Source organism: Tyto alba, unplaced genomic scaffold (genome assembly GCF_018691265.1).
Source record: "Tyto alba isolate M040663 unplaced genomic scaffold, T.alba_DEE_v4.0 Super-Scaffold_44, whole genome shotgun sequence".
Taxonomy (NCBI): Eukaryota; Metazoa; Chordata; class Aves; order Strigiformes; family Tytonidae; genus Tyto; species Tyto alba.
Window position 1 is genome coordinate 12,804,395 of NW_024881320.1, and position 27,491 is coordinate 12,831,885.

The 27,491-nt window shown below is 46.1% G+C and overlaps 1 protein-coding gene across 5 annotated transcripts in view; it reads right to left on the bottom strand.

The window, feature by feature from the left end:
- Window positions 1–87: 87 nt before the first annotated feature.
- BICDL1 (BICD family like cargo adaptor 1) overlaps window positions 88–27,491 on the bottom strand; it is a 50,527-nt gene continuing 23,123 nt past the window's right edge. Inside the window, exons 3-12 of one of the 5 annotated variants that reach the window (XR_006166750.1) lie at window positions 19,535–19,651; window positions 18,847–18,858; window positions 17,382–17,528; window positions 16,293–16,472; window positions 15,764–15,982; window positions 14,481–14,624; window positions 11,284–11,414; window positions 8,514–8,634; window positions 7,507–7,615; window positions 4,264–4,370 (exon numbers count right to left, since the gene is read on the bottom strand). Coding sequence is in view for 3 of the 5 variants with exons in the window: in XM_033001457.2 (XP_032857348.2) it covers window positions 4,170–4,370; window positions 8,514–8,634; window positions 11,284–11,414; window positions 14,481–14,624; window positions 15,764–15,982; window positions 16,293–16,472; window positions 17,382–17,528; window positions 18,847–18,858; window positions 19,535–19,651 (1,272 nt within the window). In the remaining 2 variants the exon portion in view is untranslated. Of the gene's footprint in view, window positions 4,371–7,506; window positions 7,616–7,968; window positions 8,635–11,283; window positions 11,415–14,480; window positions 14,625–15,763; window positions 15,983–16,292; window positions 16,473–17,381; window positions 17,529–18,846; window positions 18,859–19,534; window positions 19,652–27,491 lie in introns of all 5 variants that reach the window. The other 4 variants (XM_033001457.2, XR_006166751.1, XM_042805561.1 and 1 more) reach the window with 4 other exon arrangements.

Consider the following 27,491-nt stretch of genomic DNA (forward strand, 5'->3'; position numbering starts at 1 on the left):
GCTGTTGTGTGTTAAGATGACAGTTCAAAAAGTGAGCTTGTTCTGCAGCTAGGCAAGATAAGCAGTGACTTGAGAGCTGAGACAGTATCATATAAATGATCTGTTTTATTCTGAAGAGAACTATTTACAAAAGAAGTAGAGCATTGTTTTTACTAAAAATATGCCTTTATAGATTTTTATAATATGTATCTTATAAAAACCATACATTTATTTACATTACTGCTACATACAAAAATTACAGCACTGTGGTATATGTACATATCTATAGATACATTCTTTCTGCTTGTCCCTGCTGTGTGCTTTTTCCCTCTCAATCTAAGGGAATCATTGCTGCAGCAACCAGACACTTCCTTTCTTGGCTTTTTGGTTAAAACAATCTTGCTTTTTATAGCCGAGTGGGGAGTAGAGAGTTTGCATGATGTAGAGGCATATCTGGAATTTACCATTCTAAGTAGGACAAGTGCATGAAGCTATTGCGTCCTTGTGTATGCAGCACTGCCTGTAACCTCACTTCTTGCTTCTCTGTGCAGAATTATTCTGTTGTCGTTAATTGATCTTTTGTTCATCTTGAGGGCAACTTGCTGATCTAAGTTTGTATTAAGATAAAGTGCTAGTGACTTGCCTTTCATTTACATTTACTTGTTCCTTGTTTACAGTTGCTTCCCTTGCAGAGTTTACTAAAGGGAGATTGATCCCTTTTCCCTTAGGCCAGCATAATAAACACTTGCCCAAACAGTCACCTGTTACTTAGCTGTGGGAAAGTTCTTTGTAACCTTAATCTCAGCAGGCATCTCTTCTCTGTGCAATATTTGAACAGTGACTGTGCAGCACTGCTGCTTTATTTACCACTATCTCAAAGTCAAGGGTGAGTGTTACATTTAGAGCTGCTGATCCCGGTCCTTAAATCTACTTTGGGCTCTCGAGTACCTGCTGGATCAATGTGCTTCCTCCATCTCATTCACTGGAGCCGATGTTTCCTTTATGCCATATGTGTCCTAGAGGTATCAGGTATCACAAGTGGAGTGCCTTCTAACCCAACACTGCAAGGATGATTCCAGGCTCCTGGCCATGACAGGATGGAGATGAGCATTTTAATGACAGCTCAAGGTAAAATAGTCAGGACCTTGTTAAAATACAACATGACAAATGAAAATGTGATGAGGTTTTCGAAGACAAAACAACAAAACCTAGCTGCTATGTTAAGGCAGTTTCTGTTCCTGTTGAGTAGCAGCTCAGCACAAGGAGGTCTCCTTTGGTGTGTTGCCATGTTCATTAAACCCAATTCTCTTGTATTTCTGGGTTTAGTAGTGCAACTAAGTCCTTAGGGTTAAGGGGCTAGGTTTAAGGAATCATACCCAACTGGCACCTTAGAACATACTGACTCTCCTCCTGCAATCTCTTCCATCACAGTTATTAAATAAATAAATTTGCAATGGGATTAAGGTACGTTCCTCCTTAAATGAAGAGATGTACTATGTATTTCAATTGCCTACCCCTGCAGCTTGAATGAACCACTTTCCCCTCAGCAAACACGTAGCAGAAGGCACCTTTCTTCATCTCATTACTGCATCTTCATTTGATAACTTAAGGCCCTTGCCTTAGGATTGCATACATAAATACATATATACATTCTCACGGGGGTAGAGTCCCACACAACTGCTGGGCATGTGGCTTGAAGAGAGCTGGTGGAGCTTGGGAAATGACAACTGACATCACAAAAAAGTTCCACGAGGACCAAGGTGTTCACATGGCTCTCCCACAATCAGCCGATCATCGTTTCCAAACAGCGTGTAAGACAACTGTTCACAGGTATCGCCGGCATCCGTGGACCCATGCCTAATTTTGCAGGTATCAAAGTTTATGTTAATGCATATGGGCATAACTGAGCCCTGGCAGCAGGAGATGCTGAGCATGTGCCTCGTCCCTGCACCATCGAGAGCCACAAGATGGGAGGATGAGGACTTGCCATCCTGAGCGTGCTTGGCGCTGCACTCAGTCCCTTTCCCTCACTGGCACAAGTGGATCCAAGCAGATTCTTGACAGTTGAGCATTGCCTAGAAAGGACAGGCCAGGCTTCAGTTTCCTTCCCTGCCTGTGAGACTCCAGACTCCTTTCCCTGTAAGCATCAAGCTGTATTGATGGTGCTTTACCAAAGTTTTTCCTGGATCAGGATCTACAATCCAGGTTGCATTGCTTTCAGGTAAATGGGTTTTACCACTCAGCTTTTTACTATCATTTTCAGTCCCAGAGAATACTCTGCTCCTTGCAACATGGAGCTACATCAGTGCAAGAGGATGTCATACCAGTGTGGTAGTTTCATGCTAACAAGGAAATATGGGAATTCTCAAATCTTTGTAGTCAGAAAGGATATTTGTACTGAGGTATTATGGATGTTCTATTCCTTAGATAAGTTGAATAATAATAAAAAAACTCCAAGCCACCAACCTCTTACCTGCTGCTTAGAAGAAGGTGTTTGATACCTAATTCTAGCAGAAAGCTTGTCACTGTAAATAGTGAGCAGAGATAGCAACTCCCTGTAGGATGGTGTTTTAGCACCTAAGTTGCTGAGCAGGGCAGAGCTGTGTACCTAGCTCTGTCTCTCATGGGACAGTGTAGGTGGTAGCCTCTTTAAAGCAACGGGGAAACAACTTAGGGTCTGTGGGTACTGTGAGCTGGGAGAATGTGTGAAAAGTGCATGACAGCAGCAGGACATTTCTGAACTTATGCTGGCGTTCCTCGCTGGTTTGTGATGGTAGATGTGTGAAAGAGAAGAGCTGTAAGGTGCCCATCCAGTGCATAGGGAAGGTCCCTACTTAAGTATTGCAGGATTTCCAGCACCACTGTGTGCGTACACCAATTAAGTTACGTTCCTTCTCGTTGATCAAATCATGCTTACAGCAAAGCAGGCTCTGATCTTCTTCGGTCAAAAGAAGATTTGCCTACCTGCTCACTGAAGGACTAGTAGTAAATGATCTGCAGGCAGGGACAAATACTCATAATTTTTGTCAGGCCACAGCTAATGTTACTGTGTGGGACAGAGTAAACTGCAGAATTTCCAGAGCTTTGCAGACACACTAATCACCTTTGACTTTAGTGAAGGTAGATAGCTGCATGCGTTCTGAGGATCAAGTTCGTCAACTCAGTGTCAAAGCCCTACTGACATCATTACGGGTAGGCCTTCAGTGAATTATCAGTTAGTCTTTTTAGGGGCCTATCCAGTTCAAATGACAGGTTTCTTACTCTCTTTGGGAGGGGTACATGGCTTTGGGGAAAGGCGTGTGTCTTGCTGAAGCTCCACAATTACCTTTGGCCATTGGAGGGACAGTGGGTGCCCCAGGACTGAACATCCACAACTCGTACCTAGTTTGTAATTTGTTGTAGATGGTCAGTCTCTTGGGGAGAAATTATAAACATTCTGTGTAACTACAGACTCTGCAACTCTTACCTCTGTAACAGGAGGGAGCTACAGAAGACAATAACATCAGCAATCTTACAACTGCCCTGATCTGTGAGGAGTCTGGATTCCCAGCGAGGGATGAACAGCTACGCAGAGCTGCAGGGGAGAAGGCGCCCAGGCAGGATCTGCAGTGAGGGCTCAACTTCCACCATGGAGAAAGCTACACTCATCAAAACATGGCAGTGCTGGGGCCAGAGCGACTCCAGTCTCGGAGGGATGGATGGAGGACATCACAGCTGCCAGGACCGGAGGGCAGTATAAGTGACTCCCTTCTCTCCTCTTGCATTCAGCCCTCTTCTTCCCCCTGTGCTCTCTGTGATGGCAGTTCTCGGTCCCCTGTGCTGCTTTGTCTTGGGGCTGCTTATTTCCTTCTCCAGCATGAGAATGCTTTTAAGACAACCAGATTATTCTTCACAGCAGAAACTGGACTGTGTCAAAGCGCCTAAAATATACCCTGAAGTTTATCACTTCACTTAAACAATAAGAAAAGTTTCTTTCTATTAGTATCACATTGTCAATTTGCAAATCTCCAGTTCATGTAAACATTTGGTTCAGACCAGGTGCGGTGTAAATAGTGCAGTCTCAAGGGTTAACTCCTTTGCCCCCTTCTTTTTTTCTTAGTGGATCAGAGTTGGGTCCATCAGCAAGCTGGGCAGCTGCCCCACTCCCCATCTTGAAGCAGGAATTGTTGGAGAGGTTTCTCTTTTTCAAATTAATTTTTCTTGAAAAAGGAAAAAAGACGGTTCCCTTCTGCCCCAATGGGCTCATCCCCCTGCTGCTCTGGCCTGAACACGGGGGAGGGTCTGGCACTCCGCTTTGCGCCGTAGCCACTGGAGAAGGAATAAGCAAGCTGGCTCCATTCCTTCGGGTGTTTGTCCATCAGCTGCTGGTCAATGACCCTGTGCATATCATCCTGCAGCAGAGGGAGAGGAGAGGGTTGTTAGTGGCAGCTGAAGCTCAAAGGGAGCTTGAGCAGGGACTTGGCTGAAAGGGTGTGAAACGTGCTGTGATGAGATGGAGGACGGATGACAAGAGTGGGGACTGGTCTAGCTCCCCATCTGGCAGCAGGCTCAGCCTTGCATGTTGCCGTGAGGCTTTTTAGTGAGCCAGGAAGATCAGTCACACAATTCTGAGGAATAAATTGCTCAGGTGGTCTTGCAGAGGAGTGTTGTGCCTGCCTGGGGACTCTGTGACACCCCTAAACTTTGTTTTTCTGCTGTCTGCAGCTTGCAGGTATCCCCTTTGGGGGGAAAAATAAATAAAAAAGGACAAATGTAGCTGAAAGCAAATGCCAGAAAAAGTAAGGAAGTCTGACTTGAGCAGGTCTATGTGCTTGCCCTGTGGGGCAGGCAGGCAGGCCTGACAGAGCTGCGGGCACAGGCGCTGCCAGCGGGGCTGCTTTGGGGAAGGTGCTGCTGGGAGCCAAGGGGCTGGGGCCAGGAGTGGGCCCACCAGACCCCGCAGGGGGTTTGCACCAGACTTACCAAAGAGAACTGCTCTCGTCCTTTAGACCCGCTCCTTCCCCTAGAGCCAGCAGAGTGGTGGGAGCTCTCTGACTGACAGCTTGGCATGAACAACTGCACTGTGGGTTTTTAGAGGTACCAGAAACGCTCTCGTTTCATCCATGTTTGCAGCACAGTGAAACTGCGCAGTAGGAAATAGTTAGTCAGTTCTATTGCCACTAATGACATGTTAATGTGTTCCTTGAAAACCTGGGTATTAATTCTACAAATTTTAAACCTTCGGATCCATTATTTCGGCTATAATTGCATATTTAAACTGTAGCTTAATGAAAAACATGTACACAAACTAGCCCCACAGGAGAGATCAACTGTTCTCCAGTGGTTTGGTCCCTGATTAGGACTGAAGACACTACCTGGTGAGAACAAGGGTACTCTGGATGGGCTGTAGTGGTGGAAGTGCTGTTCATTTGGCACCTCATGCTGGGCAGCCCATTAGGGCAGTGCTGAGATAGAAGAGAAGGTGCTGCCATAACCTAGTGCATGCCCCAGCTGCTCTGTAGCTCCATATGGAATAAAAACAGCCAACCTGGATTGGAAACTTGAATGATGGCTAATCTTTTGTTGCAGCATTTTCTGCAGGGAAAAGGTCTTGACCTGAATTTAGTGTGGGGACTTTCCCTGGGGGAGCAGGAGGGTGCAAAGCTATGTGGACTGGGAAAGCTTTGGATCTTTTTAGAGCAAGGCTGGAGAGGGGAAAGGCAGAGGGAGAGTTGAAGAGGTTAAGGTAAACATCAGCATTAAGGTGAAACAGGTTTCCTGAGGTGAAGCTGCCATGTGAAAATGTATTGGATTTTGAAGGCACCTCTTCTAGTACATGAGGTAGGCACCCAGGCTCCAGCATGGCAGATCTGTGTCCTTGGTTAACCACATAAGAAGGGATGAGTATGGTTTTTACATATTCTATATATATATATCTATAAATGTGTATATATATATAAATACAGTATGCACTATTGAGAGTGCACTACTTTCACCCTGTCTGATGCGTGAGTCAGAGAGCACAGCACTCAGCTGTGGAGATTTGGGGCAGATGTACACAGCAAGGCTGGGGCAGAGCCGTGGTCCCTGCCTTGGCATGGGGCAGGGGCACAACAGCGTCCGGGGATGCGGAGGGAGGACAAACACCAGTGGGACAAGACCCATCTGATAAAGCAGTCCCATGAAGCTGGGTAAGGTGGTACTGGTATGCTCTGAGCATTCTGGGCAGGAGTTTCTGCTCTTTGCAGAAGGGATGAGGCTGAAGGAGGTACAAATGGCATGCATTCTCTTCGTGAGCTGGAGCTGGGCTCCCTTGCAGGAGATAAGGGCTGGAGCTGCCCAAGGTGACCTCAGAGGCTGGTGGCTGTGGCCATGCAGGCTGCATGTCTCTGCTGGCATTGCAGCACTTTTTAAACCTAGTTGTGCCCCTGTCGCTATTGCACTGAAGCCACTGAACTCCCATTTCAGAGAAGCAGCCCTCTTCACTTCCAAGTTTGCTCCATATTCCTTCCCTACTCCCAGTAACATCTCTCCTGCCCCCAGTCAGATAATGATGAATGCCAGTGGGGTGAGATTAGGCATGGGGGTGAGGTGCACATCCACTCCTAGGCTAGGCTTGGATGTGCGGGATTTTGCTTGTGGCATACTTTATAGCCTGTATGATTATGTGCTTACAGAAAACTGTAATCTTGTTGACAGTCCTTGGTAAAGAGCAGACTAGAAGTGTGCAAGAGCAAAATTTTGTCAGATTAAAGTCTCCATTTATGCCCATATAAAGCAGAGAATCTCATCTCATTTTATCAGAAATATTCATCTTTGCAAAATAGTCCCCAAAATATATAAAACACCTGAATTGTTTTGTGCCTCTGTGGTTGAGCTTTGTCTGGGGACATTAGGTGCTTGGAAACTATTTTGGTACTGCATAATAACAATTCAGGTCAGTATGTTGGAGACAGCTTTCTGCAGTGTTAGTGGGCCTGATCCTCATCTCAGAGAGCTGATGGGAACAGGATTGGGGTTGCTGTATTGTTGCAATTGCATGACATCGTGTGAAGTGAGAAAGAAAACACCTGTTGTTAAAACCCAAAACTGGGGATATTCCACAACTAAATACTAAGTATACTAGTAAGTAGGTCTCCATTTATACCACTCATCCAAACTGAAGCAGAGCTTGGATACAGACAGTTCCTATGCAGAGCACTGAATGTCACTTGCTAGATAATGAGACTGAGAAGTAAAATCCCAGCCTATTTTAAGAAGTTTTCCAGATACCAGATATGCTGAACACAGAGGATTAATATGTGTGCCTCAGCCTGGCTGTCCCCATGGTGACCTGGAGGGTAAAACCTCAGCATGGGGTCTAGGATGTGCCCTGGCCCGGTGCTGGGTTGCGGGGTGTGTGTGCAGAATATCAGTGGGTGATGGAGAACCCCCACTGGCCTCTCTTAACAGATGATGGTGAGGACAGAAACGGATGTGGGTGATGGTGTCAGTGAATGGAGCAGGTGAGGGGTTGGCAGGTGCTTGGCGAGGGTGCAGGGAGCTCACCTCAAAGGCAGGAGGGGTGTACGACTAAAGCTGTTGGTACAGGAACTGAGAAAGGCCACTAGATCAGAAACCAAAGGAGCCAGATAGTAAAAAGCCCTGAGGAAGCAAACTGTAAGCAGGAGAAAGAAAAGAAAAAAAAAAAATAAAAGAGAGAAACGAAAACACAGTGGAGTTGAAACAGGAGCAAGGTTGTACGGGAGAGGTTTCTACCGGTCAGGCTGGTTGTTAGTAGAGTTGAGGTCTTGAATGGTCTGCAACAAATTACTATAACTGGCCCAGGACCTTTTCTCTTGTATCTGCTCATTTTCTATGAAAGTAGTCCTCCCTTGGTGCTAGTTTCTAGGAGGAGAGAGCTCTGTCTGCTCTCAAGGGCTCTCTGCCTTTACATGGGTTTTCCCCACTGACCCCAAGTAGAGCATCTCCAGGGCAGCTGCTGAACTGCTGTGGGTTTGGTGGTTTTACCTTGGTGGAGAGCTGGGATTTTAGCTTCTCCATCTTGCCAGATCTTCTGAGTTGATGAAAACAGTGCAGCTATACTGCAGAACAATCGCCACAAGCTCTCTGCCTCCCACCTTTCTGCTCCGTTATGGCAAAGCAAAGACGCGCTGTGTCCATACGTCCCCAAGGCTGCGGCTGCCCAGGGACATCTCCTGCATGGACATCTTCCCTCCCGGGGCCACAGCAGGTTACTCTGCAAAGCGTATGTTACTCGTGCCATGTGCAGCCATGAGATAGAGTTTGTCTCTCCATTTTCAATGGGTATTCCTGTATTATTAATTAACAGCTCACAGCTGAAAGGTTTTGAGCAGGGGAGGGCTGTGTTTCACCTCCCCCGAGCACCACTGCCTCCCTGGCTCCTGCAGGGCCAAAACCAAACGCTCCTATCTATGGACGCTCAGGCTGAGAATGCAGCGAACCCACAGGGAGAGGGGGAAAAGTCACCCAAAGGTGCTTCCTGGGCTGCGTGCCACTCAGACCCTGCCCTGCAGTGACCGGGGGCCGCTCACCTGCCAGGCCTCCAGCTGCTGTGAGAGGTTCACCTTCTGCTGGATGGCATCCAGGAGCTGGCTGTTGAGGGACATCATGTCAATCTTGCACTTGGCCAGCTCCACCTCCACTGCATTCTTCCTGGGGGGAGAGCAAGAAAATGAGGCATTTATCTTTTTTTTTTTTTTTTTTAAGGAAGTGTTAAACATATCCTTGAGGAGAAGTCAACAATTTCTTTCATTGGCAAGTCCCCAGATCCTAAGCTGTTCATCTCTGCTGTATTCTGGACAATCTATTAATCTGAAGAGTGGGATAGAACTGTAGACATCATTACTATAAACCCAGCAGATTTCTAGTAAGCATACTATAAAAAATACAAGAAGGTATTCAGACACACTGCTGTGTAAGATAATATAGTGTGCCTGGAAAACGTGCAGGATCTGCCATTAAAAACAGAGATCTACACCGAGGTAGAATCTATATACAAATATTTTTTCCTTCTGTCTACTAATACATAGGAAAGGAAGCAGTATGTGCTAAAAGCCAAATGATTTGTGTCTGATCATTTGATCAATAAGTTGCAATATAAAACATACAAACAAAAAAACCCCTAAAAGAGTACAACTCTGCTTTCAGTTGGGACTTGGACTGAAGGAAGGAAGAAATGAATGAATGAAGTTTATCACAGCATATGCTTTTTAAGAATGACAAACAGTTAAAATTGTTTGAATTAAATGTTATACTTTAAGGAAAGGTCACAGTTTCAATGGGGTTGTGCCGGCCCTTGGGAACCCCGCTGCTGCATTTCTTCCCAGACATTTGGTGGCCACTGGGCATGTGATGCCATGGCCAAGGTTGCCCAAAGGGCCCTGAGGGCTCAGTGGCTGAGATGTTCCAGCTGCTTCTGGCTAGTGGAAAGGAATTGTTCTCCAGGAAGGCACAATTTCCTCAGCTGCCCAAGCTGCGAAATGCTGGGAGCACACAGGTGAGCACAAACCTTAAGTTTTCAATTAACTGCTGTGTGATGGGAAATTGTAACATGACTTGCTGGGAGCCATCTTTCCTTGCAAACATTTTTGGGAGAAATAATTGCATCTTATTAACTGTAGCTAATTCATCGCCTCCTAATAGCTCCCTTGTGCTCCCTAGCAGAACAGCAATTTGGGGATTTGTGTTTATATTCCAGGTAGTGGTTGCTTAACGCCTCCTATTATAGGACCTTATTTTCCTATTGCTTCCCGTGTCGCCAAACTTCAGCTTCAAGCTAAAAATTTTCCATGCCAGATGTCTGCCTCAAACAGTGATTTTATTTCTGTTCAGAGTTAGGGATTTTTTGGGGGGAGGGCTTCAACAAAAGCAACTTAACCCTTGAAATGCGAGGTGGGAAGCATATCATGAGCCTCTCAGGCGGCAGCCCGCTCAGTCTGTGGAGGGATGCTTTCACTTCTAGCAACAAGACGCTCTTGTCTGCTTTCACTTGCAGCTACTTTCTGCTCATTAATCACCCTCTACTCACCCATGAATGCTTGTCACATCCCCCATTCTCTGGGCTCCTGCCACTGCTGGACAGTCAGTTGTAAATATTGGTTCTTTGTCCCAGCAGGGTCATTAACTGCTGTGGAGAAGCTGTACCCTTCCACTCCCAGCTGTGGATTTGAGCACCTTAAATAGCCTTTTGTTGTGCAGCTCCCCATTGCTGCTTGGATATTACTGGAGGATTTATAGCGGCGGCAGTATGTTGCCATAGCCACAGCAGAACCAGCAACCTACATGCACTGGAAATGTCAGAACCACATCTCTGCACCCGGCAGTGCAGCTGAGATGCTCCTGATTTTTGCCAACAGATGGAGATGTTACAGAGGACAGTGATGGGAATTTTGTAGCTGGCTACCTGGGTGAGAGCAGCACAGATGTTTGGGTCACTTAACAAAAGATGAAGGGATTGCGCATGATGATTTAGCTCCCCACATCCCCAGTGGTGCAATGCTTTTGTGCTCCTTCTCTTGCAGAGGGCTCAAGTATTAGGTGTTTCCAGAATGAGATGCACTGGTGGTGTCCTGGCTCATGTGCTTATTGAAGAGATTATCAGATATATTCTTTCTACCTAGAGCACAGGAGGGTGAATCTATCTGCCACTCTCCTCGGGGCAAAGAGAGCTCAGGGCAGTGTGGCAAGTCCAAGCACAGAGCCAGGCAAGGGGTGTATAGGGTATGGGGTAGCAAAAGTGCACAGGTCTGCAAGGAGGATGGGGAAAATAGAGTCAAAACAGTGGGAGAATCCTGAAAGGAGAAACTGAGAATTACATGACTGGAGATGCAAAAAAGACCCTAGAACAGGAAAGGAGAGCAAGTGACCGAAGAACTGGTGTAGGACAGAAGCCCAAGCAGGGCTGTAATGAGGATGGGCAGGAAAGCAGGGTTATGTGTCTGGCAGAGCAAAAGAAGAAAAATATGACAGATAGGGCAGACCTAGTGTTTCCATCTGGTTCCCTGAAGTCCTCTCCTCCTTGCTGCGACTCAGACCAGCACTAGGGATATCAAAAGTATCACAGCATCCTCCTAAATGCCCCAAATCCTGCCATGGGGCAGCTCTGGAAATTAGCATTTCCTGCCCTGCTCCCAAGCTCCTGGCAGCATTTCCCAATGCCAGCAAAGCTGAGACTCACCCCTTCACTTGGTAACAACTACTGAAATTTGTGGAGGGTGGGAGAAACCCGCTTGTGAAGCATCTCTGGCTAAGGCACTCCATAACTGCTAACCCAGCCTGGCTTTGGCTGTTTATACCACTTACTTGGCAATGGCCTCATCTCGGTCCCTGATGGCTTGCAGGAGCTGTTCACTTGTCTCCTTGTCTTCAGCAGTACCTCGCAGCCGGTCCCGTTCCTCCTTCAGCGTTGTCATTTCCACACTCAGCAGCGTGACCTGTGGGCAGAGAGAGAGCGTGAAACCCAGGGTTCCTCAGACAAATTCACCACGAGCTGGGGCGAAAAAAAAAAGTCACATGGACCAGTGTGGAGGATGAGCTCCCCTGCTTGTAGGAGAAGCTGTGTCTGCTGGGAGGGGGCTGTTAGTGGTGGTGCAAACCCCCCTGACATGTGCCAGCTTGCCCCGGGATGCCGGCAATGTAGTCTGAGCAAGATGGTCACCAGGACAGCCTCAGTAACATGCAACAGCACTGAAAGCTGTGAGAGGCAGGACCCACCTGCAACTCTGCTGTCACTATGGCATCTTTGTCTTGTGCATGCATCCTCTGAGGCTGCCTGTTGTATTCTGATCTTTCCAGGGTTAAATTATTGCAAACATCATTTAGCAGAAAATAAGATTTTCTGGAGCGGACCGTTACGTGTCTTCAAGTAGTATGAAGCTGAAGACAAAGGATGTGAAAATTCCTTTCACACCATGGAAGGTGTTACTGGCACATCTTACAATTTTAATTAGACTTTAAAATATGTGTGGAGTCTTAAATAGTCTGAGAAATGATCTATCGTTTCGGTCCTGTGCAGAGTGAGTTAATAGGGTATGAAATCATGCAACAGCTTTGCAATATTTCATACACGTTTAATTTCTTTGTCTAGGGCACACACATGCTCTGTTACACTACTCCACCACCTGGAAACCCTTCCAGCACTTGACCCACCTCCTTTCTCTAAATGCAGCTCTTGAATCCTCAAAGAAATCTTTAAATAGAGGGCAGACAGTCAAAAAGGACTCATCATATCAACCGCGTGGGAGGTTCTGCCATTAGCATGGCATGGCTGGGTTGGGGGGGGAGGAGGGTGCGAACGCGCCCCGTCTGTGTGCAGAGGCTCCCTGCTGTGTGCTGGGGCTGCCAGGGAATTGGGGAGCTCTGCCCGAGCTGTGCCCCCCGCAGGTAAGAATGGGATGTCACAGCGGGAGGGAACTAGCCAGGCAGGTGTGAAACTGCTTTCCAGTGTAGACAGAGGTAGGGATGATTCCTGTCTCCACCAGCACATCTTGCTCTGGGGCAGGAGCAATGAATGTGTGTGGTGCTATGAGGTCCCAAAAGCTGTTTAGGAGTTGTTCCCCTTTTATTGTATCAATACTAGTGACAGCACAGAGGGATGCAGAGGCAGCAAAGCACTGCTGCCCCAGGTGGACCAGATTTCCATGTGCATTGATTTTCTTTAGTACTGAACTGAAGACAAGGTTGCCTCTTCTATGGGAGGTGAGAATAATTATTAACTTTGAGCAGGTGTGAGGCTGGGTTATGGGCAAAAGCTGTGGGAGATGCTGCCTGAGGCTGGAGTGCTTTTCCAAGAGCAGTGTCTGCTACATTTGTAGTTATGCCCCATCTTTCTCCATGTAACACAGAGGTGTGAGAAGATAGCAGAACAGCAGCCTTCCCTTCCCTCCCTAAATATTCAGAGCTTTGGTAGTCAGGGACCCCTAAAAGCAGAGACAGGGGTTGAGACTTGTGGTTCAAGGTGGGTCCTCAGGTCTTTCCTGGCTGGGGAGTTTGTGGAGACCAGCCACAGCAAAGAGCAACCACGTGCTGCTTCCTCCTGGTGTCCTGTCAAGGCCTCGCGTGTAAGGAGGGGCTGCACGCAGACCGGCAGGCTGGTGTATGGATGGTCACTCAAAATCTGTGAGTAAGCCTCTCATGGTCTCTGTCGGCATAGCCAAATTGCAGTGATGAAGCCCTTGTCTCCTCCATCCCAGCGGTGTTTAAGGGCAAGGGGGGGACCTGTGTGTGGTGCACAGGACTATGGTAGCACAGCCAGAGGAGCACCTGGGCTCATGTCTCACTGGGGGGCACAAGTTTGGACCCTCAAAGGTGTCTCTTTTGGTGGCCACATCGCTGAGAGGAGCAGTCCTCAGGGAAGGATGGGTGCTAGGGCAGCTCCCTTGCTGCAGTCTGCTTCTGCTCAGCTGCTTTGTCAGCAAGACTATTTCCCATCCACATACACATGTAGCAATCACTGCCAGGGGTACTTAATGATGCTCTCACTCATTTTTCTTTGGCCCCATGGTGGGAGCTCCTGTAGCCATACACAAGGCTGTCAGACCCCAGGTTGTGCTAACTTTCTGAAGAGGAATATGTTTTCTTTTTTCTTCTCCAAAGTGGTAGGGTGAAAGGGTGATACAGCACCACTGGCAAGACCAGCCAAGGGCATTAATCCCCTTCCCTGCTCCAACGCAGTTGGTGCTGCACAGGCAGCTGTGCTAAAGTGCTTCTGCTGCAGCCTCAGGATCCCCTCCAGCGTTTGGAGACTTGTCCCATAGAGACAGGGACTGCAGAGCATCTCCTTGGGTGCCTGTCTCCATTTGATGCTTTTTGCATAGGACTTCAGCCACAGGCGATGCTACATGCAGTGTGGATGCAGTGTGATTCTGTGGTTTGGGTGTGGTGTTGGTTTTGGGGTTGTATCATTCGTTGCTGTTGAGGTTGTCTTAGCCTTAGCCGGTCCCTGTTGGCCCCAGGGAGCTGCCTGGAGCCAGGTTGGACACAATTAAGATTTTCTGGGTGTGCATTTATGAGGGTTTTGTGATGCTGCTGTGGAAGGGGGCGAACCTTGCTCCATGCACAGCAGAGCAGCACTGTTTTGTCCATCCAACAGTTGCATACACCCTTTACGAGGGCGTAGTGCAAGCAAGATGGGGTCAGATAGGATACCTATGGGTTTCCAGTACCCCATATCAAGCAGTCTTGTACTTTGGGGGTCTTCTGCTGAGAAGAATTTAAGTGAGACAGGTTGGCTGAAAAGCCAATTAGGGGAAAGGTTTAAAAGAAGATTGGCTGCTTGAGATTGTGTCTGGCATGGGCCCCAGACAACTTGTCAAAAAGTCTGATCCTAAGTGCATGAAGCCTCTGCACTGGGAGACAGAGTCTCCCTCATCCGGTCATAATTCGGTTTGGTCCAAATCCTCCTGAGTTATTTATCATGTTGGTCTCTTCTATGAAAGGCATGCCTTTGAGGATGAACACTGCTGTTACAAGATCATGTGTAAAGTGTGGGAATTGCTAACCTGGCTGTGCAGTCGCTGCAGCTCCTCCAAACTCTGCCTCAGCTTCCCCCGTTCTCCCTCCATTAATTCCCTCAGGGCTCGCGAATCCTCACTTGTTCTCCTGATCTGTTCCTCTAAGGTGTCGTCGTCGCTTCGTCGAGAGCTCTGAGAGCGGGAGAGAAATCTCTTGCTCAGATTTCACTTTAAAAAAGGCAGTTGCATTATTTTGATACTGGTTTGATATGGGGGCTACTAAGTGTGAATGTGACTTTGGTAGAGTTTCAGTTTTATTCCTATACACCTCCACAGTGGAAACATGCTCAGCCAAGTATAGTGCTTCTACACATGATAAAAAGAGCATGCAGACATGTTCTCCTCGTAGCATAAACCACAGAGACCTACTGACCACTTGGTAACATATAGCTACAGTCTCCATGTTTACAGACCTTTTCCAGGACTCTATTTTTTATTTAACAAATACAACTTCATCTCTATGCTTAGCCTTCTTACTAGTTACTACAGGTTACTGAAACAAGGAGAGTAAGTACTCCCATGAGGGTCTGCACCATATTCTTCAGCATGGCATCTCAGGTCAGTCATGTTGGCAATGCAACCAGCTTCTGGGTGACGGAAACGGGCCTGATTTAAGCCATTGCAAAAAGTGAGGTGTTTTCTCATCATTCTGCACTCCTATGGATGCTGAGTGGTTCTCCATGCCATCCCCTGCTCCCCAGTAGCCCCAGGACCATATCCCACAGATACCATCTTGTGCCAGCAAAACCCTTCACCCGTCAATGGGTTTGAGTTGGCAGCTCTTGCCAAGACATTTGTACTCAATGTCAGTTTGTAGGGGCAGAACCTAACCACACAGGGGTTACAACGTTTTTGTGATGCTATTGCTAATAAAGCAAGGTTAGGAAAATCCTAAGAGAAATAACTGAACTGTGATGTATAAGACAATTTGCAGTATTTCCCCGTTGAAACTCTAACTTACTGCAAATCTCAAAGAAAGCCTACTTTCATCAGTTTTCCAGAATGACTCCGAGACCAATGATGGTTGCATGAGCTTGAAAGTTATGGTGGTCTGACCACTGCAAGCTGAAACCCCATGTGCTGACTTGGCTCTTGGATGACCATTTGAGACACATGGAGCAGGCTGTGCACTGTGACAGCCCATTTCCATGGGCCACTAAGGTTTCCTTGGAGATCTGGGACTTCAGGACCCAGTGGAAACCTGCAGCAATCTCTGTCACCTGAGCAAGGGGACATGCACAAGCCAAGGTCTCTCTGCGATACCAACTTACCGTGGAGTCTGCCCCATCCAGTACATTTTGTATCAGTCTTTCCAGCTCGCTGAGAGCTGCCCGTAGGCTGCCAGCTGGGACATCTTTGGCAGATGAGGTTTCTGAAGACTCATCCATAGAGGAGTCTGTAGAGACTGCTGAGTCTGCGCTGTCATTTCCTCTGAGATGGGAGCAGAGATATCGCACTTGGCAATATGCTTCCCAGAGCTGCAGCCTCAACTGGAACAAGAGAGCCTAACATTAGCCTGGGACATCAAGGCTGTGGAGATCCTCCTTCCATGGTGAAGTGAGGCATGTGACTGCTAAATCTCACAAATATTTGTCTAGCTTGCTATGTTGGTTTTGAAATGGATGCAGAGATGTACTTTCATATGTTCAGGAGTGTGTTGATACCAGAGCTGAGACTACAATCCCAACTTTCTGACTCTTGGTTCAGCTCCAAAACCAGATCAAATGTATTGAACTTCCTCTCCCTCTGGGGCTGGTCACAGAGGTCCATGGGCTTTCCCAAGGACCAGAGGGCAAATACCTGTTCTCGCTCTTGTTCCAGCTCCTCTGCCTCCATGCTCTGCTCTATCTCAGATAGCAGGGACGTGCTGGTTGTGTTGAAATTTTGGAGACTTCTCTCCTCGCTGAGCTCTTCTACCTTCCCCTGCAGCTGCCGGTAGGACAGTCGCACTTCCTGGAGCTCCAGCTGGCTTTGGTGCAGCTTGCAAAGAATATAAAGGAATTTGTCAAGGAAGCAGGAAAAAAAAAATATTAGTGGAGGTGATACAGATTGGATGTATCTCTTGGTTTGTGAAGGAGCTGAGAGGGAGGAATGGTTGTCACAAAAGAGGGTTTCCAGCCAGAAGGAAAGTACTCTTGGCTGGTACTGCTATTTATTGGAGCTTAATAATCTCCAAATGTCATTAGACACTGTTTAGACTCCAGAATATCCTGAAAGAAAAATAGCGGGTTAATCAGCACTAAAATGAGGAACATTGAGAAGAAGTTGGGACTCAGGTAAAAAAATTTGCTCAAAACAACACAGCAGGAAGTGAATCTAAAAAGAAAAGTAATACAGACATGCCTTTTAAATATATATACATACAAATATATATAAAGAAAATGGAAAAAAAGATTCAGGGCTGTTTGAAAAGCTGGGGATCCAGTGGTTGTCAACCCACAGAAAAGAAATGGAAAAATCTTGCTCTCTACTAAAATGCCCAAAGCCACAGAGGTGCCAGCTTGTTCTCTGGGGCGTGATGTTTGATGACTATTTTATAATATAATAATTTATAATTCTACTATTAAAAAATTAAGTAAAATGAACTGAAATACGAGTTCTCTGCTTCTCTTTACATTTACCTCATTTCCTCAGCACCCTGTCCCACTCCCTCGCTCAGATCTCCCTCCCAAGCTGCTCTTTGCTGTCAAGATGCCCATTGCAGCTCCTGTTATCTGTTCCTATGGAGAACACCCAGGACCTTGCTTGCTGCCATGCTTACATGAGCCATTTTATTCTTCCAATTGTTTTCTCTCCCAGTTCCTGATTATATTCCTGGTCAATTTTACCCCAAGCCATGTCTTTTACTTGATATCCCTCTTCTTCCCTGTCCCATCACTGCCTCCTCACCTGCAGGTCCTTGTCATGGCTTTGTCTCTCCAGGATGAGGACTCGGTCCTGCAGCTCCTCCACGGTTCCCTGGAGCAGGTCATTCTCCTCCATCATGGCACTAAGGCGATGCTCCAGCTCCCGCTTTCTGTCTGTCAGCATTTTGATCTGTGGAGGAAAGAGAGGCAGTGTCGGACCCTGCTCCAGAGAGGAAGGAAATCACGCTCCCAAGAAAGAAATGAAACAGCAAAAAGAAAAAGTATGAACGTACCTATTCTATACTTGTATATGGGAAACTGTATCTCTGTGCTGTTCAAAGTTTAGGAAGGCTCTGAAAAGAAACTCCTTCTTCCCTAGGCTGCAGGGGCAGCCCTAGAGGGGCTGGGTGTGCATTGGCAGGGAGCAGGCAGAAGTGTCCAAAGGCATTAAGCAGAGACCAGCCCTGCCCACCCTGTGTACCTTAAAATTTGAAAGACCTGGCAAAATTAGTTATGGTGGCATTTTCTCCTCTGTGGGTGCTGGAGACCACAGGGTAAAGCCTGCAGGATCCTGCTCCCCACAGGGCTGTGCCACAGCACTGCCCATACGCTTTTCTTAATTGCTGCATGTTCGCCAGGTCCTCACCAGGGATTTGTCTTTTTATTTGTGAAGACTCCTTTCTGGGCCGTGCTTATTTTTAGTCTCCCAGTGATCGGTTGGCTTTAAAATTGGTTCATTTCTTTTAATTGTCAAGGGCAGTGATTTCAGGTGAAGAGGGACAATGTGCCAAGCAAAACCTCTGTGATTCAGTTAGCTGGGAACAATACACAGGATGAATCAGCACTAGCCAAGGTCACTTCTTGTTTAACCGAGAAAAAGGAGCCTTTTTGCAGATTAGTACACACAGGACCTCTGGGGACTGAGTATGCCATTTACCAGTTCAGTATAACCCCAAATATTCCCTATGGTCCTCTTTCAATTCATGGACCATAGACAAATTCATCAACTTCCCACTATTTTCTTGGCCTGTTTGGGACCTTGTCTCTTTGCTGCTTTCCAGGTTGCTGGAAAGATTTGGCTGCATGAAGGAATATTAGCAAAATGTGTGGACTTGCTATTTCTGCAGGGTAAAGGCTGCTCTAGGTATTGGAAAGCTGCTCTTGGGTGACTAACGGTTTCTGAGATGTCTCTTCCCACCACCATCATGATTTGTGTGGGTTGGAGAAAAGGGGTGCAAGAAGAATAAGAGGTATAATACAAAGATTGCATCTAGAGTTCCTATTTGGTATCCAAGCCAGTAATGAGCACCCTATGAGTGACTGTATAACAGAAAAAACATCACTCTGCTGTGGGCCCTGGGCCATGGGAAGGGCACTGGGGGGAAGTGATTTGGAAAGCAAGAGACAGGAAGGAGGCGATGAGGCAAGATGAGGCATGCACAGTGACAGGCATGCATAGTAACAGCAATGCACATGCAAGCAAACCCTTTCCAAGCCTCCATACTTACTTCAAGGACCTGCTGCTCCACACCAAGGGGAGGGGAAGAAAAGGCGAGGGGCCAGCAGGGAGCAGGTGGGAGCCAGAGAAAAGAAGAAATTGAGAGATTTTAGGAAAAGCTCTTCCAGACAGCTTATAAATAAAAAAAAGTGGTCAGACAGTAGAGTTGTCTAGTTCCTGTCTGCACGGTCCTCAGAGACACCCCCATTAGGGAAGGGAAGAAGAAGGGAGGTAATACCATTCCTGCTAACGTATCAGAGCTAAAACAGGCAGGGGCTCCTTGCTTTCCACATGCGTGGCTCAGAGGCAGAAGAGGATTGCTGCTTTCTTTGCAGTCATAAGAAACAGAAAAAAATCTCTTGCAGACCTTCCCACCATGGCCCAGAATTTAATCTATACTGGGCAGCATCCCTGCAAGAGCACAATCATGGTTTAGCTCCTGGAAGATCCTTCTCATCCATTCATTCTGCAGGCATGCTTGAGGCCAAGGCAGCGGTGGAAACTGGACCATGCCACCCCAGCCAGCCCTGGGTTGCAGCAAAAATCCTCACTTGGGGAGTCCTTTGTCCCGCAGCAACCATCCTTCTCTTTGCTCCAAGCAGCAGGTTTTGTTTACTCAGTTCAGAGGGGTTCATTATAGAAGTTAAAACAGCTCTGGCCACTTTTTTAAAGACTGAGGCCGAGCGCAGGTGACTCACCTCAGCCTGGAGGCTCTCGAGCCGCACGATGTGTTGGCTGCTGGAGGAGTTCTTCTCCCGAAAGTCCTCCCGGAGGGTGTGAACCTGCAGGGAGAGCTGCCGTTCCACCTCCGACGCCTGCAAGGAGACACCATCTGGCATTACCCCAGGGGGTCGTCCCACAGACAGAAACAAGTTATGTCTTCCTGCCCATGGGAAGATCTGCCCTGATATGACTTCTGCACAAGCCCTGGTTTTGGCAGGAACTCTGAAGACTGCACAGTTTGTGTGAGGGAAAAGCTCATCCTGGACAGATGTTGAGGACAGCAGTCATTTAGACCATGTTGCTTTTTCCTTTGGGACAGCCAAGGGGACACAGCCCATAACTTACTTCCATTGTGAAATAGCATGATGACTCCTGTGTCCTATAGGAAGTTTTGTTTTCTTCAAAAACAGTAGCCTAGTTGGGGTTGAGGAGACCAAGCCACTCACAAAGGCAAGGGGAGTCAATCTCAAAAGCACCCAGGAAACATTACTATTATATTTATGCTTCCTAAACCTCTGAATATCTTTGGCAGAGCTCTAAAATAACAAGGGCTCTTTGCCTCTGATTTCTGGCTCCTGTCAGCCAGGCAGAGTAGCATCCACTTTGCATGACTACTGGTGCAGGATTGCTGGGCTTGGCCCTCTTTCCTGCTTCGAAGGAGGGATGCCCCATTTATACGGGGTGGTTTGAGGACAGTGGAAAGGCCATTCCTACCTGCAGGATCCAGGCTGCAGACAGCCCATATAAATGACAGCTTAGACATGTTAACTACTCTCCAGGCAGCTTTATGGCTGGTTTTTACATGGTGAACACACTTGTTTAGGCTTGTAAGAGAACATAAGGTTTTTATGACAAATCCCTAATGAGATAGCACAAATGGATGGTTTTCTATTTAATTAGCCTCCATCAGGTTCCATTACACTTAGCCACAGACCTCCCCCTCTGGCAGATTAACTGGAAGTAAATTGATCCCCCTCAAGAGAGAGCATTGCCATCCTGCTTGGGGCACAGGCAGAGCCGTATGGCCAACCAGCAGCTGAAGTGCCTTAGACAGGGAGGTGAGATGGGAGGGAGGGAGGGATGGGGGCAAGAGGAGAAAACCTGCATTGGGGTCAGAAGCTGTGGGCAGGATTGGGAGTGCATCCTTATCTCTGGATTTGACTGAAGGTGCTCTGTCTGACAGGGAGCCCAAGGCAGCAGCTCCACCAAAGGGTGCAATGACTTTGCTCTAGCAGCTGGTGACCCGAGGAATGAGCACACAGACCCCTCCTTCTTTAAAGCCTCACATCATAGGCCTTTGCATACTGCCCTCATCTCATTTATTTAATAAAGCTTCCTTGTACAGGAAGAGTAAACAAAATATAATGGTAGCACAGCACTACAGGAAGGGTTTGGTTATTTTTCTTCCCTTAAGCAGCTATAGATTTCAAAACATCCTGAGCAGCTATTAATTGGTGACACTAAATAAGATGGATGGATTGTGCTTTTTTTGAATGATTCGCTTGCTTTTGTAAAGACTGCTGAAACATCTTCATGCTGAAATGTTCCACAGGAGCTATCAAGGATGAAAAAGCACCAGATGAAAAGCACTGAAGGATTTTGTCTGCAAGATGCTGACCATAGTCCCAAGGAGCACAAGTGGTACCAGATGAGATGACACACCAATATTTGTTGGTTAACTGTGTAACACAATTTATATACTAGAACAATTCTATGTATAGACAATGTCCAATATAGCAGTAAGAAACAAGGGAGTGTTAATGGCATTGTAAAAAATTGTGGTAAGACAACATATAGCTGCTGTTGCTGATTTTGGTCCCCATGCTCAGATTGGAGCAGGTGAAGGGATGGGCTGCAAGGGTGATCCAGATCGTGGAACGTCTGTTATATGAAAGGAGACTAAAAAAAGATGGCTTGTTTTATCTCATGCAATGAATGCTGAGAGAAGACTCCCTATAAATACATCACAGATAAGCATACAGAAGGGAGAGGCGCTGTTTAAGCAGAAGCACAATTTTGGCAGAAGAAATGATGTGAATAAACTGGATAAGAGTATATTAAGGCTAGGAATAGGAAGATTTCTACATTTCCAAGGAGCTGCAGTAGAATTCCTCCTCCTGCACTATTACAGTAGGAAAAATGGTCGCAAAAATTAATTTTGTGATGGAGCTGGATCACTTTATCATGCAGTTTCTTTCAGAAGGATGCCTATGACAGAAGGGAAATGAAATGACCTCAAAGGTCCTTTCTGGTACTAGGATGCTTGCAGGACTGTAAGGTTTGTATTCACCAGCTTTAAATAATCATCTGAAATTTATATACTTGCTGCTCAGCTTACACACTCACACATCTTATTCCCACAGCTATAGCCCACATGGAGGGATGAAAGGATTCACTTATTGTTAGCATTTGGAGACCTAAAGCAGACAGGATGTTACAGTGTCACCTCCGCGTACTCCATTCACATTCTATCTCATTCAGTAGAGAAAAGCAAAAATAATACTTTATTTGGCCTCATGCAGTGCAGAATACTCCCTCTGACCAGCTGTTTAACAGAAGTAAACAGAAATGACTGTATCATGTGTTTCCCTCCATAGGAGAATGAGGAAAAGTCTTCATCTAGTTCTTCTAGACAGGGAAATGGCTGATACGTTGTCTCACCTTTGCAAAGATTTTATTTTTCATAGACATGAGACAAAGTCTTCTGAGCTGAGCTCTGGCCATGGAAACCTCCTTTTCGTGATACATTTGCTTCAGAGGTTATTAATACTGCTGCTGAACTATTCTTTCTAATTGATTATAATGTCTGTATTTTAACATAAATTTGCATTATTTTATGGAAAGCCACCTTGATAGTGTCCAGTGTTTGTCAGGCAGTATGGCATATTTTCATACAGTGTCTGCTTGGATTCTCCACAGCACTGTACATGTGTGCATGTCTACATGTGTGTTTTAAATTACAAGATCACTAATGATTACTTCTAACATGTTCTTTTACTTAGTATTACCAGAAGATGTAACCTTCTATCTACATATTCCCTTTATTGCTCAAATAAGCTATGGCTTTTGTGGAATTGAAGTGAGGTTCTTCTGCCTCAGCCAGTCTGGCTCTACTGTCATTATGTAAACTGTAGGGCTTTCTCTTCCCCATCAGTGTTTTCCTAAACATTAAAAGCCAAAACCTTTTGTGGCTATGTCAGTCATTTAATGATGCATAGGTTTTGCTAGAGAGAATATTCCTTCCAGAAAGGTAGAAATATATTGCCCAACATCATAGCTTTGCTCTGTAGTTAAGAAAGAATTAATTTCTTGGTTATAGGCAAATTAGCCAACCCAGCCGCCAGGCAAAGTTTGAAACATATTTGCAAAAGTGTAGACATCAATTCACAATTAGATATATTCAATCAGCTGTGAGATTTGTTTTCTGGACTTCAGGCAAGGTTTAGATGAGATTTGTGCAGTGCAAGAAGGAAGATCAGTAGGACATTTTGGCCTCTGCTCTAATTAAGGTCTTTTTTTCATTGCAAACATGACCAAGTTTCTCTTGTGATTAATTCTGAAGTGATAAAATACACAAAACTGTGTATATATTTGGCAGAAAAATATGGTTTACCAGTTACAATAACTCTGTGAGGTTTAACATCCGGAATATATGAGCAATAAATAAATTAAATAAATATAAATAAATTGGAACACTGATTCTCCTGTGAAGAGGGGATCTTTGAGATGTTTGGGATGGCCTGTGAGAAATGCTTGGCCTGTAGGTTACTTTCATTCAAAGAAAATACACTTTTGGGGGACAATTTGCTAAATAAAACTAATTGCATACAAAATATCCATCTATAAGTCATGTCAGAAAGAAAAGGAGAATGGAAGAAGTTTAATAGACTGTAGCTGGGTGAAGAAACCAATGTTTCCATACGATTTGCTTCTACAAACAAGATGATTCAGATTTAACAAAGGATATCGAAGATTTTCTTGCCTAAAATAGCTAAGAAAGAGAAGCCCTAATTAGTGCTAAATTTGTAACACTCAGGAGAATGTTACCCCTTTTATTAATTTGCTAATAGGTGAGTTCAAGGGACTTCCCGTTCCCACTGTGGTACCATTAACACTTCAAACCACTAATCGCTGCCTCCCCTGGCTTCAGGTTCCTGAATTCCCAGCTCTTCTCTGGGAGGAAAATGTATTTGGCTACTGAAATGCAAGCAAAGGAGGAAACAACAAACACCTTGCTTTAGAATACTAATTTTCAAAAATACATTAATCTCGCTGCTGAGGGAAGCCCAGGAGTATTGGGATTGCTGCCGTGCCACTGCAGCAAGCACCCCAGCACCCTGGTGCCCGCTGGTGGTGGCGGGAAACCTGATTTTCCAGGCTAACTGACCCATGCCAAAAAAGTGGTGAGTCTGGCTTTTTTCCAGCCCTTGGCACACCAGTACCATAAGCAACCATCTATATTTTGCACACATGGAGCTTGCCCAGTAAGGGAATCTTTGAGAGCTTTATACCAAAGCTTTTAATTCAGGTCAACTTTAAATTGTTATTTGAAGCATTATTCTATCCAGTAAAGTGCTTGCGTCATACTGGTGCTCACTGTTTATCACCTTTCCAGAGCTTCAGTTTGCATTTGCTGCTTTATGTGCACAGAGGAGGGATTCCTCCATGGATGGCCCCCGAGATGCGGCACCCTCAGCCCATTATGGCGACGCTGTCGCACGTGAGGAGAAGAGCAATGACACTGTGGTGGGTTGGCCAGACACCCACCCAGGCGCTCTCTCACTCCCCCTCCTCAACAAGATGGGGGAGAAAATAAGATGAAAAAGCTTGGGGGTTGAGGTAAAGATGAGATCACTTACCATTAGAGGAATCTGAAGTAAAACCAGAGACTGGGAGAAGTAATGGGGAAAGATCGGACTGGCCAATGTCAGGGACTGGATTAACAGTGGGGATTTTTTTGTTGTTGTAAAAGTGGTAAAGGGACGAGGGGTGGGGCTGTATTGAGTGTGTATATCGCCCACCTTCACGCTGTTGTGACAGTGCCGCTTCGATTTTGGTGAGAGATTTTTTTTGTGGTTGATGTCATCAGTGAAGTTTGTGGAGGGTGTGTGACAAGTGCGTATTTTAACGACAATTCTTAAATACGCGCTTCACCTGGGCGAGGGGTGGAATTTACTGGGTCCAGGTGCCCAGGCACTGGCAGGGGCCTCTCTGAGGAGAGGCCGGGGCTGCCCTGTGCTGGACACAGCCAGTTCTAGCCGGTTCCGCAACAGCTCCGCTGCAGGGCCCAGCTGAGCCCAGCAGCCACGCCAGTGGCGCCTCTGCAAAAATGTCCTTAAGAAAGGACAAAACACTGTCTAGCAGTAACGAGTGAGGTAAAAAGTGTGAGAAACATCCCCATGAGCACTAAGGTTGGAGGAGGAGGACCTGGCTAAGCTTCTTCCAGAGGATCTCTTCCCGTTACTCCTCAGCGCAGCACAGGACATTGGAGCTGGGGAGTGTTGTTTATCATGGCCAGGGCCAGCACTGTCACCATCTCTGCCAAATGATGTGGTGGGGCTGAATTTTCCTCTCCTTGCTTCATCTGCTACTGCCCAGGTGTGGGGAAATTTAACTACACAAAGTAGGTAGCAGCTTGGTCCTGGGGGGAGAGCTGTCACTGTCTGGAAAAGTTGTGTGGAAAAATGAGAATTCAGGAAACCTGCAACACTTCCAAAATATTTTGGTCGTAAACCTCCAACGGAGACCATTAACCCGCCCCCCCCCCCCCCCCCCCCCCCCCCCGTGGTGCTGGGCTTGCACCTGCCCATGGAGGTAGAAAAGCATTGTTAAGGTGGAGATGTTTAACTCCTTGGTAGAAACCTCCACAAAACTCAAACCTGCTTAGCCTGAAGTTGGATTGCCTGTTTTGGGGTGCAAAGTGCTTGCACTGGATAACTTTGCTTCCCATGTTTCTTGTGGCTGGAGGGCTGGAAGTACTGTTGGAAATAACTGCTGTCAATACTCAAGACATGGTAAGCTACTGCTACTTTTTTCTTTTCAAGTGTCCTTGAGAAATTGTTTTAGTAGGGCTAGTGAGCTTTTGCTGCATCACTAAATAAAGTGTGAAAAAGTAGAGTCAGGGTTTTTCTGGCAATGTAATTGTTCTTTTTTCCTTCCTGTAAGGCTAGCTGATATATGCGAATCAGTTTCCAAGGCAAACATCTGAATGCTTTGGCAAAGAGCTAAGGGGAATGAATGCAAAATGGTGGTCTTCATCTTGTTTTTCAGTAGGTGCTCAGATAACTGTTTGGCTGAGGCCAAAAACCATTAGCTTAGGCTAAAACATCTTACAGGATTAGGAACTGCTGCTTAGAGCAGAAGCAAAGACAGTTGTGTGCCATATGGGGGCAACTCTAACCGGGTGTAATGTCTCTGGGTTCATTTGTTTGAATGAAATAGCTTCACAAGTGGATGTGGGTTGTGCACATGTTTTAGGAGGTGCTTAAACACGAGCCTCCCTTTTCTGTGGTTTATTCTTGACCTAAGCATTTGGCTCTTGCAGAGAGGAAAGTACAGTGTGTGGAAAAATGAGTCAGCCTGCTTCCTGTGGGAGGGACTGCCGGAGGCCCGCTGCTTTGAATGCTGCAATAAATTAGCACTGGAGATAACTAGGAGGACAAAGTGTGCCTGAAGGACACGCAATGCTAAATAGTGCACGAAGTGGCTGTTGCTCTCGCCATGCAAATTCTGCTTGCAGAAGAAGTGTGGGAGATGAGACAGCTTTGCACAGTGGCTCCCAGGGCTGGTGTCTGTTGTAGGGCTCTGAATGGAGCGCTGAATACAGGGCTTGCTAGCAGTTAGTTGGCTCCTGGTTGTTGGGAAGGAATAGGGTAATAAAGTATAACACTAGCAGGCTCTTCTAGCTCTGTGTAGATGCTGCACGTGACCTTGAATATGAAGCATTTGTTCCTCTGCACTTTAGTTACCTACTTGTAAATGGAAGCAGAAAGGCATAAGGCTGAAGTCTGGTGATGTTAAAGAGGAGCTGAGAGGAACCACCACATTAACTTCAGTGGAGCACAGCTTGGGTCCAATGTGCTGCAAGTGGATCTGGAACCTTCAGGTTAAAAAGTCCGTTGTCTCCCCACACCTGTGTGTGAGACTGCAGTTTCTGAAGTTTGCCCTTGGCCTAGCAGAGGGAACAGGTACAGTTTGAAAGCTGGATGGTCCATGTTTTGCATTGTTAAGTTCAGTGGTCTGCTCTTCTACATAACTTCTAACGCATTTCTAATGCTTAATTTCCATGAATAAGTTATTTTTCCCTGAAAAAAAGGCATATTTTATCTTGATAAAGTATTTTAGCAAAGTTACTTTTGATGTGGGTTTTTAATCTGGATTTTTTTGAGCTCAATCTGAGTTTTCTACTTGAGCTAAACGATGAAAAATACCTCTTCCAGTAAATGTCCAGTGAGCTCTAAGTGTGGGTCAGATGATAGCTTAATGAAATACAAAATGCCTGAGTAGTTTAGAAATAGCTGAACTGGAAACATGAAGATTTAACCTGGTCATTAAAACCTTTTGAAAAAAGGAGCTGAAACTTATGATGGTGGAGGCAAAGAGGAATGTAACACACCCTCCTGCTCTGAGAGGCTTTGCTGTCTTCCCCTGGTAGACAGAAGTCAGGACAGCAAATCTCCGTTCTTGAATTTATTTTTTTATTAAATTGTTTTAGCCTATGACTTTAAACCTGGAGGTGTTCAAACTCAAATGTCTGTGCCTGGAAGCAAGAGACCATTAAGCTTTTTGCAGTCTCTTACTCTGGTTTTAAGCACTCTACCTCCTTTATTTCAAAGAAAATTAACTGAGTTCTATTGGGGATATCTAATATGTGATGGCAAGCTAGCAGTGCACGAAAACCCTGGTGTCCATTCCCATACGTGTGAAATGAGT